The 19,938-nt window shown below is 38.4% G+C and overlaps 2 protein-coding genes across 2 annotated transcripts; both read right to left on the reverse strand.

Annotated features, from left to right (window-relative positions):
* Positions 1 to 398: 398 nt before the first annotated feature.
* Positions 399 to 12,637, reverse strand: fem1c (fem-1 homolog c). The gene is made up of 3 exons (XM_052093950.1): positions 12,285 to 12,637; positions 4,444 to 5,015; positions 399 to 2,526 (listed from the first exon to the last, which is right to left on the reverse strand). The coding sequence occupies exons 2-3, from the start codon at positions 4,985 to 4,987 to the stop codon at positions 1,217 to 1,219; spliced, it is 1,854 nt and encodes a 617-aa protein (XP_051949910.1). The 5' UTR covers positions 4,988 to 5,015; positions 12,285 to 12,637; the 3' UTR covers positions 399 to 1,216.
* A 3,740-nt stretch (positions 12,638 to 16,377) lies between these two features.
* On the reverse strand, positions 16,378 to 19,633 carry LOC127620743 (transmembrane emp24 domain-containing protein 7-like). The gene is made up of 4 exons (XM_052093954.1): positions 19,589 to 19,633; positions 18,742 to 18,944; positions 18,423 to 18,668; positions 16,378 to 17,573 (listed from the first exon to the last, which is right to left on the reverse strand). Exons 2-4 carry the CDS (start codon positions 18,910 to 18,912, stop codon positions 17,337 to 17,339), a joined length of 654 nt encoding a protein of 217 aa, XP_051949914.1. The 5' UTR covers positions 18,913 to 18,944; positions 19,589 to 19,633; the 3' UTR covers positions 16,378 to 17,336.
* Positions 19,634 to 19,938: the final 305 nt, after the last annotated feature.

Below are 19,938 nucleotides of genomic sequence, written 5' to 3' on the forward strand. Positions count from 1 at the left end.
AACAACTGCTTTATGCAGCACAATGAGCTAGTCGCTAACAGCTAGCGCTCGTGTTATTGTTTATAACAGCTAGCGGTCAGTTTGTGTCGTATTTTAGATGATGTCACGGCAGTAGAGGTGGCGTAGCTATGACGATCAGCCTATAACCCCATCCACGATGAGCCGGCACTAAACTGCAGTGGAAATGCAAGCTCAGAACAGCAAAGAGAGTCGAGGCGAGTCGAACCGTAACGTGCAGCGGAAAAGTGCCATTAGTTGACATTTACACTATAACTAGTCAAGACTGCAACTTACACAAGGCTGATGCACGTAAAGCATTTAAGACATGTAGAGATCACACTTGATTAATTAAACTCACACTTTAAGTGTCCAAACTCTATTTGAGACCAGGAAAAAACAAACAGTGCCAATCAGAGAAGTGCAACATGGTTTATTGTCAGTTATGATCCAAGGACACCAACAAGCATTATAGTGTAATATGAATATTAATTTTAACTGCAATAAAGTCATTTGACTGTACATGTTTCATTGAGTAAAACAATCCAGAGCCCTTGAGTTCAAACTGAACCACACAGAGCTGCAGATTCCAGAGAGGAAATATAATCGTCATCATCATCTCACACGAGCCAGATCAACTAAAAATAAACTTGAAGCAGAGTTCATATCGCCTCTGATCGACTTCGATGGGTAAACCATAAAACTTCAATACATGCTGTGCGATAAAACATTGAGGCGGGTCAATGTGTGTTTACTTTTGACATTTCTCAATGCAGATGAGTTCAAAGATCTCGATTACTGATGCGTTTAACCACGTCATGATCAGTTCAGTGTAAGAAATGAGGAGAAAGATGAACGTAAAAAACAGGCAGGCACAGAATGCAGTAAGACAGAACAGTCCCGATATCACAGCCTGTGCATAGAAGAATAAAAGCACTTATGGTATCTGCAAACATGAAGCACATCACAATGTTTGAGGAGAGTAATGACGGCGACCCGTTCCACTCAACACAATGATCCAGTGAGGGCAGAACCGTAAACATACACAACCGTACGGTCATAACAAAACCAGGCGTGTCCTACCGTCTCTGCATACAGATCTTCATTCAAAGCAAAGCAGAAACCGGTCAAGACACAAGAGGAAGTGTAACAGTAATCCAAGCAAAGATGGTAGGACCCTGTTGTGCATGCCATCTTCTCCAGCACAGGAAGTTCATCACTATCTGTGCAGCAGCACAAAGGCCTCCAGTTTCTCTGGGATGTTTCCTCTGAACATCAGACTGTGTTTGATGATGACTCGAGCAGCCAGACACTGCAGCGTGGTGTGATTGATGGGCTGGATGAGGTTCTTGGCCAGCTCCTTCTCGTCCAGCAGGTCACACGGCGTCTGTTTGAGGGAGTTGGTGCTGTCGAAGTGAGTGCCGCGGGAAATCAGCAGGTTCATGATGTCGGGGTGGTTGTTGGACGCGGCGACGTGCAGCGGGCTGTTGTTGTCTTCATCTCGACTGTTCACGTCAGCGCCGCACTCCAACAGGATGGACGTCACCTGGAAGGAGGGGAACTTGCAGACAGGATAGCGGCCCACGCACGTGGTGTTCCGGTCCACGGCCAGATGCAGAGGACTGTAGCCGTTCTTCCCGCAGGGCTGCAGCTTCAGGAACTTGTAAATGGTCTCTTTCATGAAGTGTTCCTGCTCCAGCGTACACTGGACCTTCTCCAGCAGACAGATGAGGTGCAGGATGATGGACAGAACTTTGCTGAGTTGAACCGGATCCGGACCGGGCTGCGTCTGCTTGACGGCGCGCTCGATCTCCAGAACGCTCTTCCCAAGGATCTCCATCAGGTCGTCGAAGGACACCGAGGTTCCCAGCAGGCCTTTGGCTCGGTCCTGCAGCATGAAGGAGAAAAGTTCGGCGAAAGACAACAGACTGCTGGCCGTCATGGGACTGAGAGGGTCCAAGTTTCTCTGCTGCATGTCAAGAGCGTACCTCCACAATTTGATGCACTTATTGAAATTCCCAGAGTCTGCGTACACGGCACCCCGGTAGCGGATGTAGTAGGATGTGTCTGGGTGCGCCGGGCCGAGAATGCGCTCCCGAATCAGCAGGGCCTGCATTCTCATGTCATCGGGGTCCGCGATCAAGCCGTCCAGCTCCTCAAACGTGTTCACCTCTTTGGTGTAATCGTAGGCCATGGTGAGCTGCTTGGGTTCTTCTTTCAACAGTATATCGTTAGAATCGCTGTATCGCAGATCCATGGCTCTCTTCCAGTACTTCAGCGCTCCTAAAAGATCTCTCTTCTTATCCACAAAAGTGGCTCCCAGCAGCTCCAGAGCATTAATGCGCTCCTTTTTATTTGTTTGAGGATGTTGTGTGAGGAAATCCACAATATTGGTGTGTCCCGTCACGCTAGCGGAGAGTAACGGAGTCATGCCGTAACCGTCCTTCTCCATGGTGGCTCCAAACTTCAGCAGCATCTTCAAGATCTCTAAACTGCCAGATTCAGCACAATCATGTAAAGCCGTGTTACCTTTAAAACACACAGAAAACAAGTTCCATTAATGAACATGAAACACATCACACTGCTCAGAGGGACTGGAACGCTTTGTAAAAGGTCCCGTTTCCTTGAGCGCTTCAACACAGTAAAAGGTTTTGGGCTCCGCACACAAACCCAAATCATAGAAACGGATCAGTGATGTCATGAATTTGGCTGGGCAATAAGACAGTAAAAACTACATTTCAATATTTTATTTGATATGCATCTCAATAATTATGTATTTGCTCTGAAATTACTTAAGATTATTTTAATTTAAATCAGAGGAACCATCATTTCAACAAAACATGTAGACTAATCTACTATCTATCTACTTTCTTTCTAGGTGAAAACAAGAAAAATTACAATATATTCTTTTTCATTTCTTTATTACGGTGTTCATTTTCGTTCTCCCCCCCCGACAGTCAAATCTATTATTATAATATCATACTAGTGCTGTGAGTCAATAACAATTTTTAATCACAATTAAATCGCTTAATTATTTGTAGTTAATCGAATAATGACAGATTTTGAAAGTGCTGAAATTTGACACCATACTGTATATACTTCTTTTCCAGCCAAAATGCATTTATTTCCATCTTAAGAAAAACTAAAAAAATAATATGCAATAATATAATGCTTCATTAAAAATTTCCAAAAAAACCCTTCCACAGAATTAAGACAGAAATGCACTAAAATAGCACCAATTCAAGTCAAATTAAACGTTTCCCAAAATCTAAGTGGGAGTTTGACTTATTGAAAGTAGTAGTCACCACATAGGTTGCATATTCATTGCAATGGGCTTTAAATCTCTTAAACTCTCATCCTCCACAATGTTAATCTGCCGGTAGACTGTGGCTATACACTATCCTACAGCAATCGTGAAGCTGCGTTCATGATTCACGTCAGAGTGTCAACACCAGCGTTGAGCACCTCTGTGAACTCACCATGAAAAGCGCTTGCAAACAAAAACATCTCATTCTGCGTTTTGACTTGACGTGCTTCTGTGGTCATTAAAATGCACCTTACATAGGCTGAAGTCGCATCTGGGCTTATTTTGGACATTAAATAGCGCTAAGAGCTCCTTTCTCCATCATTTAATCACAGACAGGGAAGCGCTGTCAGAGATTCTTTTATTTACTGAGATAACCTCCGCGGCTCTATCATTAGAGAGAGCGTAACCGTTAACTAGCGTGCTATCACAGTACCGCTCATAGAATGCCTATGGGATGTTTTATACTAAACTTGTTGGCTTATTAAAAGTCTATGGAAGAAATGAATGGGGGAAAATGCTTCCTGAACACAGACAGCTGAAAAAGTGGGCGGGGACTGTTGCGCTCTATTGGCTCATGCTATAGTCAGACTTTACAGCCATGAAAAGCAGCAGAGTCCATTGGCTTCAAAAGGGAGAGTCTTCAGTGAATGAAAAACATGAGTCAGTGTATGGAGGTGAACGAGAACAATTCATTCACGAAAGAAACATCTGTAGTTTTTGCTCAGTCACGATCCGATGCATCATCAATATTCGGTCTGATCAAGAACACATACAGCACAATTGTATGTATACTCCGTACTTGCCTGGACTTCGGCAATGAATGATGGTGTCAAGCGAGTCCACGAGGACGTGAGAACACATAAGAACTCACGTTGAGGAACCGCGAAAGTCTTTTTATAAGGTTCAAAACAATTCAATAAATAAATAACATTATGAAATACCATTGAATACACATGGACTACAAACTAGCCAAATAATCGCTCAATTAAGTCGCAGAAAACCACACTTTTTATGTTGGTATTTTAAGACTTCAGAAGATGAACTTGTCTCATTCTACATTTAAAGAATTGTTCACAGAATCATTTGTGAATGCCACGTAAACATCATAGTCATTCAAATAAACATTTGTGCTGCTTTACCTTTCACACTTTTCCTGTTGACGTCGGCCCCTTTCTCCAGCAAATACTGCGCGATCTCCTTGTGGCCTTTATAACACGATATCATGAGACACGTGTGACCGTGTCTGTTGGCCACCTCCAGATCTGCTTTGTGCTCCACCAAATATCTGACAATATGTAAATGTCCATCGAAACACGCGGCTCTCAGAGGAGTGGAGTTAGTAAGTGTTGTGTTGTTCACGGAGGCACCGTGACCCAGTAAAGACTGGACGACTTTCAAATGTCCCGCCGCAGACGCGGCCCAGAGTGGCGGCGCTCCCTCAATGATCTCACCATCGAAATTGACGGATCCTCCGATCTCCACGGAAGCACAGCAGCATTCGATGAGGTATTCCACCAGCTCCAGGTGGCCGTAACGGGCAGCCATTAGTAACGGTGTCGCTCCGTTGGTTTTCTCCGCCATGAGCTCCATCACTTCGTGATCGCTCTTGTTCTCTAAAAGTTTCTGCAGAAGTCGGAGTTTGCCATCTCTGGCAGCGTTGAAAGCAGCAGTTTTTAAATCCATGGCATCGGGTTTGCCCACGGGCTCAGTCCTGCCAACACAAATGAATCAGGGACATTGAACTGGTTTAGTTTTACAATTTCAGTTTTTATGGAGTACTATGGTAAAAGGTGGTGTAAAAGTCCAATCACACATCAGTGAATTATAATGTTTTAGAAGTGCCAAATAAACTATATTCATATATATACACTCACCTAAAGCATTATTAGGAACACCTGTTCAATTTCTCATTAATGCAATTATCTAATCAACCAATCACATGGCAGATGCTTCAGTGCATTTAGGGGTGTGGTCCTGGTCAAGACAATCTCCTGAACTCCAAACTGAATGTCAGAATGGGAAAGAAAGGTGATTTAAGCAATTTTGAGCGTGGCATGGTTGTTGGTGCCAGACGGGCCGGTCTGAGTATTTCACAATCTGCTCAGTTACTGGGATTTTCACACACAACCATTTCTAGGGTTTACAAAGAATGGTGTGAAAAGGAAAAACATCCAGTATGCGGCAGTCCTGTGGGCTGAAAATGCCTTGTTGATGCTAGAGGTCAGAGGAGAATGGGCCGACTGATTCAAGCTGATAGAAGAGCAACTTTGCCTGAAATAACCACTCGTTACAACCGAGGTATGCAGCAAAGCATTTGTGAAGCCACAACACGCACAACCTTGAGGCGGATGGGCTACAACAGCAGAAGACCCCACCGGTACCACTCATCTCCACTACAAATAGGAAAAAGAGGCTACAATTTGCAAGAGCTCACCAAAATTGGACAGTTGAAGACTGGAAAAATGTTGCCTGGTCTGATGAGTCTCGATTTCTGTTGAGACATTCAGATGGTAGAGTCAGAATTTGGCGTAAACAGAATGAGAACATGGATCCATCATGCCTTGTTACCACTGTGCAGGCTGGTGGTGGTGGTGTAATGGTGTGGGGGATGTTTTCTTGGCACACTTTAGGCCCCTTAGTGCCAGTTGGGCATCGTTTAAATGCCACGGCCTACCTGAGCATTGTTTCTGACCATGTCCATCCCTTTATGGCCACCATGTACCCATCCTCTGATGGCTACTTCCAGCAGGATAATGCACCATGTCACAAAGCTCGAATCATTTCAAATTGGTTTCTTGAACATGACAATGAGTTCACTGTACTAAAATGGCCCCCACAGTCACCAGATCTCAACCCAATAGAGCATCTTTGGGATGTGGTGGAACGGGAGCTTCGTGCCCTGGATGTGCATCCCACAAATCTCCATCAACTGCAAGATGCTATCCTATCAATATGGGCCAACATTTCTAAAGAATGCTTTCAGCACCTTGTTGAATCAATGCCACGTAGAATTAAGGCAGTTCTGAAGGCGAAAGGGGGTCAAACACAGTATTAGTATGTGTTCCTAATAATCCTTTAGGTGAGTGTATATACACATTATTAATTGTTGGTTGTAATTTTCTGCAATTCTCGTAAAACAGAATTCACAATAACAGCATTCAATACACGACAGAAAACTAAAGGTTTACATTTCTTAGACACTAAAACAAATGTTTGATGTAGTGACACACTCATGGTTTCGAGACTAAACATGTAAGAGATTATAATATACAACTATGTGGTCAATATGGCAAAACAACCCGATGACTATTAGTTTATAAAATACTGATTTGAGATTAAATGATCTTCAATCCGCGCATCTGATCATGTGACTCGTTGTGCGTGACACCGCGGAGACGCACAGCATGTGGAGACTCATGCTACTCTCCACGATCCACACACAACTCACCACACGCCCCATTGAGAGCAAGAATGTCGATGTGATGTCTGTGTGCAATTGTGTTTTAATGGTAACATCGGGTATAACGGTGTCGATGTGATGTCTGTGTGCAATTGTGTTTTAATGGTAACATCGGGTATAACGGTGTCGATGTGATGTCTGTGTGCAATTGTGTTTTAATGGTAACATCGGGTATAACGGTGTCGATGTGATATCTGTGTGCAATTGTGTTTTAATGGTAACATCGGGTATAACGGTGTCGATGTGATATCTGTGTGCAATTGTGTTTTAATGGTAACATCGGGTATAACGGTGTCAATGTGATATCTGTGTGTAATTGTGTTTTAATGATAACATCGGGTATAACGGTGTCGATGTGATATCTGTGTGTAATTGTGTTTTAATGGTAACATCGGGTATAACGGTGTCGATGTGATATCTGTGTGTAATTGTGTTTTAATGATAACATCGGGTATAACGATTGTCGATGTGATATCTGTGTGTAATTGTGTTTTAATGGTAACATCGGGTATAACGGTTGTCAATGTGATATCTGTGTGTAATTGTGTTTTAATGGTAACATCGGGTATAACGATTGTCGATGTGATATCTGTGTGCAATTGTGTTTTAATGGTAACATCGGGTATACGATTGTCGATGTGATATCTGTGTGTAATTGTGTTTTAATGGTAACATCGGTGTCGATGTGATATCTGTGTGCAATTGTGTTTTAATGGTAACATCGGGTATAACGGTGTCGATGTGATATCTGTGTGTAATTGTGTTTTAATGGTAACATCGGTGTCGATGTGATGTCTGTGTGTAATTGTGTTTTAATGGTAACATCGTGTATAACAGTGTCGATGTGATGTCTGTGTGTAATTGTGTTTTAATGGTAACATCGTGTATAACGGTGTCGATGTGATATCTGTGTGCAATTGTGTTTTAATGGTAACATCGGGTATAACGGTGTCGATGTGATATCTGTGTGTAATTGTGTTTTAATGGTAACATCGGGTATAACAGTGTCGATGTGATATCTGTGTGTAATTGTGTTTTAATGGTAACATCGTGTATAACGGTGTCGATGTGATGTCTGTGTGTAATTGTGTTTTAATGGTAACATCGGGTATAACAGTGTCGATGTGATATCTGTGTGTAATTGTGTTTTAATGGTAACATCGGGTATAACGGTGTCGATGTGATGTCTGTGTGCAATTGTGTTTTAATGGTAACATCGTGTATAACGGTGTCGATGTGTCTGTGTGTAATTGTGTTTTAATGATAACATCGGTGTTGATGTGATATCTGTGTGTAATTGTGTTTTAATGGTAACATCGGGTATAACAGTGTCAATGTGATATCTGTGTGTAATTGTGTTTTAATGGTAACATCGGGTATAACAATGTCGATGTGATATCTGTGTGTAATTGTGTTTTAATGATAACATCGGTGTTGATGTGATATCTGTGTGTAATTGTGTTTTAATGGTAACATCGTGTATAACGGTGTCGATGTGATATCTGTGTGTAATTGTGTTTTAATGATAACATCGGTGTTGATGTGATATCTGTGTGTAATTGTGTTTTAATGGTAACATCGTGTATAACGGTGTCGATGTGATATCTGTGTGTAATTGTGTTTTAATGGTAACATCGTGTATAACGGTGTCGATGTGATATCTGTGTGTAATTGTGTTTTAATGATAACATCGGTGTTGATGTGATATCTGTGTGTAATTGTGTTTTAATGGTAACATCGTGTATAACGGTGTCGATGTGATGTCTGTGTGCAGTTGTGTTTTAATGGTAACATCGGGTATAACGGTGTCGATGTGATATCTGTGTGTAATTGTGTTTTAATGATAACATCGGTGTTGATGTGATATCTGTGTGTAATTGTGTTTTAATGGTAACATCGTGTATAACGGTGTCGATGTGATGTCTGTGTGCAGTTGTGTTTTAATGGTAACATCGGGTATAACGGTTGTCGATGTGATATCTGTGTGTAATTGTGTTTTAATGATAACATCGGTGTTGATGTGATATCTGTGTGTAATTGTGTTTTAATGGTAACATCGTGTATAACGATTGTCGATGTGATGTCTGTGTGCAGTTGTGTTTTAATGGTAACATCGGGTATAACGGTGTCGATGTGATATCTGTGTGTAATTGTGTTTTAATGATAACATCGGGTATAACGGTGTCGATGTGATATCTGTGTGTAATTGTGTTTTAATGATAACATCGGGTATAACGGTGTCGATGTGATGTCTGTGTGCAATTGTGTTTTAATGGTAACATCGGGTATAACGATTGTCGATGTGATATCTGTGTGTAATTGTGTTTTAATGGTAACATCGGGTATAACGGTGTCAATGTGATATCTGTGTGTAATTGTGTTTTAATGGTAACATCGGGTATAACAGTGTCGATGTGATATCTGTGTGTAATTGTGTTTTAATGGTAACATCGGTGTCGATGTGATATCTGTGTGCAATTGTGTTTTAATGGTAACATCGGGTATAACGGTGTCGATGTGATATCTGTGTGTAATTGTGTTTTAATGGTAACATCGTGTATAACGGTGTCGATGTGATATCTGTGTGTAATTGTGTTTTAATGGTAACATCGGGTATAACGGTGTCAATGTGATATCTGTGTGTAATTGTGTTTTAATGGTAACATCAATGTGATATCTGTGTGTAATTGTGTTTTAATGGTAACATCGGGTATAATGGTGTCGATGTGATATCTGTGTGTAATTGTGTTTTAATGGTAACATCGGGTATAACGGTTGTCGATGTGATATCTGTGTGTAATTGTGTTTTAATGGTAACATCGGGTATAACGGTGTCGATGTGATATCTGTGTGTAATTGTGTTTTAATGGTAACATCGGGTATAACGGTGTCGATGTGATATCTGTGTGTAATTGTGTTTTAATGGTAACATCGGGTATAACGGTGTCGATGTGATATCTGTGTGTAATTGTGTTTTAATGGTAACATCGGGTATAACGGTGTCGATGTGATATCTGTGTGTAATTGTGTTTTAATGGTAACATCGGGTATAACGGTGTCAATGTGATATCTGTGTGTAATTGTGTTTTAATGGTAACATCGGGTATAACGGTTGTCGATGTGATATCTGTGTGTAATTGTGTTTTAATGGTAACATCGGGTATAACGGTGTCGATGTGATATCTGTGTGTAATTGTGTTTTAATGGTAACATCGGGTATAACGGTGTCGATGTGATATCTGTGTGTAATTGTGTTTTAATGGTAACATCGGGTATAACGGTGTCGATGTGATATCTGTGTGTAATTGTGTTTTAATGGTAACATCGGGTATAACGGTGTCAATGTGATATCTGTGTGTAATTGTGTTTTAATGGTAACATCGGGTATAACGGTTGTCGATGTGATATCTGTGTGTAATTGTGTTTTAATGGTAACATCGGGTATAACGGTGTCGATGTGATATCTGTGTGTAATTGTGTTTTAATGGTAACATCGGGTATAACGGTGTCGATGTGATATCTGTGTGTAATTGTGTTTTAATGGTAACATCGGGTATAACGGTGTCGATGTGATGTCTGTGTGCAATTGTGTTTTAATGGTAACATCGGGTATAACGGTGTCGATGTGATGTCTGTGTGCAATTGTGTTTTAATGGTAACATCGGGTATAACGGTGTCGATGTGATGTCTGTGTGCAATTGTGTTTTAATGGTAACATCGGGTATAACGGTGTCGATGTGATATCTGTGTGCAATTGTGTTTTAATGGTAACATCGGGTATAACGGTGTCAATGTGATATCTGTGTGTAATTGTGTTTTAATGGTAACATCGGTGTCGATGTGATGTCTGTGTGTAATTGTGTTTTAATGATAAAATCGGTGTTGATGTGATATCTGTGTGTAATTGTGTTTTAATGGTAACATCGGGTATAACGGTGTCGATGTGATGTCTGTGTGTAATTGTGTTTTAATGGTAACATCGGGTATAACAGTGTCGATGTGATATCTGTGTGTAATTGTGTTTTAATGGTAACATCGGTGTCGATGTGATGTCTGTGTGTAATTGTGTTTTAATGGTAACATCGGGTATAACAGTGTCGATGTGTCTGTGTGTAATTGTGTTTTAATGGTAACATCGGGTATAACAGTGTCGATGTGATATCTGTGTGTAATTGTGTTTTAATGATAACATCGGTGTTGATGTGATATCTGTGTGTAATTGTGTTTTAATGGTAACATCGTGTATAACAGTGTCGATGTGATATCTGTGTGTAATTGTGTTTTAATGGTAACATCGGGTATAACAGTGTCGATGTGTCTGTGTGTAATTGTGTTTTAATGGTAACATCGGGTATAACAGTGTCGATGTGTCTGTGTGTAATTGTGTTTTAATGATAACATCGGTGTTGATGTGATATCTGTGTGTAATTGTGTTTTAATGGTAACATCGGGTATAACGGTGTCGATGTGATGTCTGTGTGCAATTGTGTTTTAATGATAACATCGGTGTTGATGTGATATCTGTGTGTAATTGTGTTTTAATGGTAACATCGGGTATAACGGTGTCGATGTGATATCTGTGTGCAATTGTGTTTTAATGGTAACATCGGGTATAACAGTGTCGATGTGTCTGTGTGTAATTGTGTTTTAATGATAACATCGGTGTTGATGTGATATCTGTGTGTAATTGTGTTTTAATGGTAACATCGGGTATAACAGTGTCGATGTGTCTGTGTGTAATTGTGTTTTAATGATAACATCGGTGTTGATGTGATATCTGTGTGTAATTGTGTTTTAATGGTAACATCGGGTATAACGGTGTTGATGTGATATCTGTGTGTAATTGTGTTTTAATGGTAACATCGGGTATAACGGTGTCGATGTGATGTCTGTGTGTAATTGTGTTTTAATGGTAACATCGGGTATAACGGTGTTGATGTGATATCTGTGTGTAATTGTGTTTTAATGGTAACATCGGGTATAACGGTGTCGATGTGATGTCTGTGTGCAATTGTGTTTTAATGGTAACATCGGGTATAACGGTGTCGATGTGATTGATATCTGTGTGTAATTGTGTTTTAATGGTAACATCGGGTATAACGGTGTCGATGTGATGATATCTGTGTGTAATTGTGTTTTAATGGTAACATCGGGTATAACGGTGTCAATGTGATATCTGTGTGTAATTGTGTTTTAATGGTAACATCGTGTATAACGGTGTCGATGTGATGTCTGTGTGTAATTGTGTTTTAATGGTAACATCGGGTATAACGGTGTCAATGTGATATCTGTGTGTAATTGTGTTTTAATGGTAACATCGGGTATAACAGTGTCGATGTGTCTGTGTGTAATTGTGTTTTAATGATAACATCGGTGTTGATGTGATATCTGTGTGTAATTGTGTTTTAATGATAACATCGGGTATAACAGTGTCGATGTGATTGATGTCTGTGTGTAATTGTGTTTTAATGATAACATCGGTGTTGATGTGATAGGTTGGAGGCCGCGCGCTACACTTACCTCTCACGCGCTGATCATCCACGGCGTTTTCAATTTCACTGTCTTGATTTCATCGTTTAACGACTCGTTTATTCTTATTATTCGACGGAGAGTAATCCACGACTGTAATGATACTTTAACTCATGTCCGACTCAACATAAAAAGAGTAAAAATAGAGTCTTCCCTCCCCCGCGCGACCCACTTCCTGTTACATCGAGTGAGATTCTTCTCATTAAACAGTCGATCAGTCCGACTCAATGTTCCTCTACACACTCAAGAAACACGTATTATTATAATGTTTTATGTCTATTTCTGTCAGTAATCTTTCGTTCGACTGTTGTTCTGCTGCTGATCTTCTACAGACTGTATCAGCGGCAGAAATGATCCGCCCATTCTGGATGATTGACAGCATGACGATCCAATCACAGTCTTTCCGGAATTATTCCCATTTAAAGGGAAACGAAAACAGTCACGACACGAGATTATTATAATGAGCGTTTTTTTTTTCAAGGATCAATTATTATAATAACAGCTGTTTAATAATGAAACTATGGAAACTAGTTCATAGGAATTCAGGTAGGACAGTATATATATATATATATATATATATATATATATATATATATATATATATATATATATATTGATCAAAATAATAAAGATATTGGTTCAAAAATTAAAATAGCCTATATAAAATATAAAAAGAAAAAAAGTATTTCTTGAACTGTGAAGATTGCTCTATAAAAAAAAATAAAAATAAAATAAGCAGAATAACTATGGCATTCTTATAAAATAAAAATATCACATTGCACGCAATTTTTCACAACAGTTATAAAAACTCACCATTCATCATACTGTGGAATAATTTAAAAAATTTGGTTTATTTTTCAAAGAATTTTTCATTTTCAAGGTGAATGTTTTGAGGCTTTTTTAATGTTATTTTAAGTGAAATAAATGCATAAGTGATGCTTATCTCTGACAAGTCAGATGATCTATAGAGTTTAAGAGGTTAATACTCCTGAATTTGTCTACATCTATGGAACAATAAAGCCTTTTAATGTAATAAGAGTGCCATAGTTATTGAGCTTTTTCAGACTAATTTGAACCCTTGACCTTTGATACATAACTTTACTTGTGTAGCACTCTCTACTGTTAGATAGAAAACACTGTAATATAATAGGTTATGCATATGTTTCACATCATTTCAGTATTCATAATTAAGTTACCTCAACATTACACCTGTGCTGAACCAAAATCCAAATGCTGGACCTTTTTGCTAAATCTAAATCACTTATAATGATTTGATGTTTAACTTGTTATATAACAGCTGATCATCAGCTATCTTAAGAAGTCTTCACATTTAAACCAACATTTTAGCATTATAGTAAACTTTCAGCATTTTATACATATGCCAGTGAAATTACAAGCTTCTCAATAGCAACTTTGATACCAAAAGTAATAGCCTATGTTACTGTATACACGTACATATTACATCAAAACAATGGCATTTAGCTTTCAAAAATGTCTTAAGTAAACACGCTTTCAAATTCTCAAGCAGTTGTGTAACACAAACGGTAATTAATACAATGAGAACAAAGAAATAAACACAAGCAAAAGAATTCAAAGTTTTTCAAGTCTTTCAGGTGTCTAACAGCAGTGTCAAGTTATACAGGACATTCAAGTAAACAATATATGAATACCTGAAGTTACTAAAGTTATTCGATGAGAGTTCAGACAGTGGCAGGTCAGTGATGCTGCATTTACACCTAATTTAAGTGTTCCCTACTTAGTGAGCACAGGATAGTATTTATCTGAAGTTCACTCCACTTGTCAACGTCATCAAACAGAGACAAGGCTTGAGTCGCACAGCTGATTACGGGATTCAAGTAAAATGACATAATAGCAAAGCCTGTCTTCAGCATACCAGTTAAAAAACAAGTTTCTTATTTGGGGATCAAAATATGTAAAAATCAAATGGAAAGAATTTATTGAAATGATCTTCCATTAATTGATAAAGTACAAAAGAAATGTAATGCTTGGTTAATAAGAGATTTATCTTTGACTGGTAGAATATTGCTATCAAAAGCTGAAGGGTTGTCAAGATTAGCTTATACAGCAATGGTTTTAGATGCTCCAAAGTTAATTATTAAGCAAGTTAATAAGAAAATGTATTATTTTATTTGGAAGAATAGGCCACATTACTTAATACAGACGTATTAGGTAATTTACTTCATCAAGGTGGTTTAAATGCAATTGACTTTGAAGTTTCTAATACTATTTTTAAAATGAAATGGATTCAGAATTGTATCAAATCTAATAACAAACTGTGGTATTATATCCCAAATTTAGTTTTTAACAAAATTGGCAGTATTAAGTTTCTCCTCAGTTGCAATATTGATATTAATAAAATCCCAATTAAACTATCTAACTTTCATAGACAAGCTCTTATCCTGGTTGCTGGTGTACAAACACAATTTCTCTCCCCACAAATGTTTGATTTGGAATAATAAAGATATTAAATATAAGAATAAAACACTTTTCTTTGATTATTGGTTTAGAAATGATATTGTATTGGTGACACAGTTGCTTCGCCATGATGGTCACTTAATTTCATGTGGAGAATTTCTAGATAGATTCAAACTTCCAATATCGGCAAAGGATTACGCAATTGTTTTTGATGCCAAACCTTCTGGACTCCTTCAATTGTTGCGTGTTGCTGGTGTTGTTGATTTGAATGTAACCATTCATTTTAACTTAAAATTGGATGGTATAAATATTGTTGATAAAAAATGCAACAATAACTTCATTAGACAGATCTGTCGGTCCTTTAGGGTACCCCCAGCTAAAAGTTTCTGGAATTCTGGCTTCCAGGACATTGAGTGGGAGGAGGCTTTTATGGTTTCCAGGAGATACTGTGTCATCAATAAGATTAGAGATTTCATTTAAAATTATTCATTGTATTTATCCAGTAAATCAGGTTATGAAAAGATTTAAGAAAGATATTGATTTGAAATGGGTGTTTTGTAATTTGAATGAAGAGAGTATTTGTCATGTTTTTTTTAATGCATTTGCTCTAGATTATTCTGGTGTGATTTTAAGGTCTTTTTTAAGGACATTTCTGGATCTGATATTACTTTGGAGGACAAAAATGTGTAATTTTTTTTACAATAGGCCTTTAGAAAAGAAGGTTTGTTTTGTTCTTAATTTGTTTATTATTTTAGGGAAATATCACATTCATAAATGTCATTGGTCAAAAAGTACACCTAGTTTTGTACAATTTAAGTTTGAGCTTTTTCAGTATCTTAAAGCATTGGAGGGTGTAAGGAACACTAAAGCTAAAAAGACTATAGATTGTTGTAAAGCCTTGAAATATTATCCTATTTAAGCATTTTTGTATTTATTTTGTAATTAGTGATATGTTTTTGATTGTAATACCCCTATGTTCTTAATTATTTTATTTGGTTGTTAATTTATTTTATTGTAATATTTTGTATTAATATTGTTGTTGTGTTTTATATACTGTTTTTGTTGCAATTACTGTTATTAAATATTTTTTTTAAAAAAGCCTGTCTTCAGGGGAGGCTACAAGGTTCGTATAGAATAGCATAACGCAGCGGCACACTCGCGAGGAGACATGAGGTCGTTCTTTTTCAATGGATGTCTATGGAGGAGATGCTTCAGTGTGCCGAATAAAGAACGTTTGTGAGGAAACAGCTCATCACTTAATAAATGTAAAGCTTTTCCACACATTTTCATCACGTTTTACACAAAATAATCCTTTTTGAGCGAACTATGTGTGGAGTTTACAACGATTAAACGAAAAAGTCACGAACTATTTTGCGACAGGGAGGTGTCAGTTTCCGTCTCTCCCCATTTATATGTATGGTATCCGCAAACGGTGACTTACTGTCGTAACGCGCGAGTTGACCGTTACGCTCTCATATAGTAAAAACGAGGAGATTGTCTTAACAGTATAGATCTCGGATAATATACTCGTGTAAAAACATATACATTAATACAAATAACCTCATTCCACATATATACATTTATATAATATATCCACTTTAATTCTTATGAAATATATATTTTCGTAGACTCCAAAACCGTAAATTACATGACTGCTGTTTAATATAAAATACATGTAATTTGTTTATTTTATATGCGTGTATATGACCAAATAAATGATAATATTGTAACACTTTTTTTTATTCACTATTTTACTTTCAGTTTGTATTATTTTACTCAGAAATGTCCCTCTCCACTTCTTGTAAAGTGATCTACAGATGTACACTTCTTCCCAAGTGCCCTTCCAAGTGAACATGTACAGTGTGAAGTACACTTCTAAGTGCACTCAGATATGCTGAATCATATCACACGGATGTTCTAAGGGTCATTGTGAAGATTCATCAGTGCAGTTTTTGTATTAGATGTTTCTGAAGACAGAACTGCACCTCTAACATAATTCAGAATAATATATTCAATGATATTTTCTGAAAGTGTGTCAGTTTTCAGTCTCTGTAATGTTCTATAAAGAAGCTATGAGGCATTCAAGACATTTATTACTCCCAAACAAACAAGGTAAAAAAAATCAATGCACCACTATTTAAAAACAAAAAACAGCTAATATAAAACACCAACATCATGACCATGAGAAACACTTTTCCACAACACAAATAAAGCATTCAAAACAGAAAGTGGCTCTATTTATACCAAACTACTGTTTAAAGTCTATACATATTGTTTTTATTATTATTATTATTACGAGTGATGATGATAACACAATGTACATACAGCAACTGTGTGTCTGTAGTGTCTGTACATCTGTTCGGTCAATATATCCGGTAATCTTCACTTATATTTCTGTGAAACAATCCTGCACAAACCCACAAAATAAATTAAAATGTTTGACTCACAGAACTGATAATATGATTGGCTGGATATGAAACCTCAGTTCACACAACAGGACTAAAGGAAACCAGCTCAAGGTGTTTAGTTTAAATGACTTTAAAAACCCCTTTGAGATGTGACCGTGTCTGAGGTCATCGTGCGTGATGAGCGATGAACCTGCAAGCGTTACGACCCAACACGAGTCGTGGTGGTTTTCTTGTCTGAGAAGAAGCTCCTCAGAAGCACCACCTGACTAATACTGACCACTAACAGGATGAGGGCCTCCCCGATGGACCAGAACGCCACTCTAGTGTTCAGATCTTCTGCTCGACTGCGGCCTTGAGCTTCTCGCAGGCGGAAATGCGTCTGATAGTCGATGACGGATTTCAAAGCCTCATGAATGGAGACGCATGCGGATTCCATCTGAAACGGTGAGATCAGTTTAACACAGGAAACGGTGTCAGCAGCTTTGGTTCACACCATTAATGAGCTCCTACAAACAAGTTATGATGCTTCTCTTAAAGGTCAGATGACACTTCCAATGCAAGTCAATGGGGTTTCATCTGTAAACATTAAAATACTGTTTCAAAGGTATAGACACAAGACATAAATAATATGTGTGTTAACATGATTTTACTGTCATTAAATCACTCACTGACCACATCTGTGTGAAGATATTGACATGTGAAGTTGTGATATTAAATATAACGTTACACATATGTGGTTAATAAGTGATTTTATCACATTAAAATCATTTTAACATATACAAAATGAACGTTTCTCTATAAAGTACAGGCAACATTTCTCCCAAATAAAAATATTGTCATTTAGAGGATTTATTTGCATGGAATACTGCAAAGAAAACAAAGACGAATCTGCCCGATTGCAGCATTGCTGAAGCACCCCAGATCATCACACACCTGACCCTTGAACACTTTTTGTCGAGTTATAAGCCTTTAATTTGGGGTATGCCACTGAAACAGGACATCTTGAAAAACACCCTCAGAACTTAAAGGGTTAAACTTTTAATGGTTACTTATACTTGTCTTTAATTTGTATTGACCCGGAATATTTTATGCCGTGTCAGTTGTTATGTGGTAATAGTTTCATGGCATCAGTAAACGTCTCACTGACTGATGAGCTGCATTGAACGTCACACAAATGATACATTTACTCTGGCATCACATTCCTTTAAACAGTCGAATAAAAGCGGAACACATCTGACCCACACTACATGTGTTTGAGATCGGAATGAGTGTAAGAATGAATCACCTGTGTTAAAGCAGTAACTCTGTTCTCATTGGGGAAAAGTGGAGGGTCGTCACCGACTTGAAAGTCAAAATACACGGTCTTGTGTGTAAAGGTGGAGAACTCGTTGCTGAAGCAGAACTTATAAGTGCCGTTTCTCGCTGCGGTGAACGTAAAGCTGTCGTACTGTTTCTTCATCTCTTTATACAGAACTGTTCCATCAGCATCCTCCAGACGACAGTCCACATCATAATGACCTCCAGTCACCACCTGCACAAACAGTCACGTCATCAAACCACAGGTTAATGACCTGACCACAATCACAGTTCTGATGGATCGTTACCTGGAACTCAAGAGTGCATTTAGTGCCGATAATAATGTCCTCATAGAAACACTGTTTGGCGTTATCCGGCAGCTCGAACGTGAGTTCAGAAGCACGAACACACCCAAACATCAGCAGCAGAAACCAGGACAACATCATCATCATCATCATCATCATCATCATCATCATCATCTCCTACAGCACTGACCAATCGATGAAGACACCTGTGAACACACACACGCACACACACAGACAGACAGATAGACACACACAGACACACAGACAGATAGACACACACACCCACACACAGACAGATAGACACACACACACACACACAGACAGATAGACACACACAGACACACAGACACACAGACACACACACACACAGACAGATAGACACACACCCACACACAGACAGACACACACACACACACACAGACAGATAGACACACACACACACAGACAGATAGACACACACACACACACAGACAGACAGACAGACAGACACACACACAAACACAGACAGACTTTATCACAATCAATAATCAATCAAACTGATCATATCAGTCAGTGCGATATTAACAGAATTAATTAATCGGGTTCGTTATTGTACATGTCACTGATGACGTCTGTGAGTAATGTGCTAATGTAATTTATTATATTATATAAAAACCAGATCAATAAACTCGCGAGTCTCAAATTTACACGAACCCGGATATAACTGACGATTAAAGCACGCGACTCAACAGCTCGTGCAGACGCTTTAAATACAATCATGTGTACAAGTGTCATTAGATCAATACATCTGATGCGCTAAATGATCGACTTTAATCCAAATATTGCAGATTAATCGATGAATGCAGTTTACCTCAAATCCCAACCGGAAGCAGGAAGGTCTTAGCCACGTGACAGTTTACGTACATGCGTAATTACGTCACAGATACCGTAGATAACGTGTGACAACTATTGCGCTCCTCCACATATCAATAACAAAACAAGAATAATATTAATATTTCAGTTGAGGTATAAGAGTTCTCGGAGCGGTTACATCTTTCTGACTTCTGTATGTCTAACAATGTAAAAGAAGTGCACTTTAAAGTGACCTAATAAACAAAATATATCCACGAAAAGCAGCTTTATTTAGAATGACGTGGATGTTAAGAACAAATTTCAGTCTTGTGGTGAAAATGAGGAATATTTTGTTTTATAACTGTAACT

This window comes from Xyrauchen texanus, chromosome 27 (genome assembly GCF_025860055.1).
Source record: "Xyrauchen texanus isolate HMW12.3.18 chromosome 27, RBS_HiC_50CHRs, whole genome shotgun sequence".
NCBI lineage: Eukaryota > Metazoa > Chordata > Actinopteri > Cypriniformes > Catostomidae > Xyrauchen > Xyrauchen texanus.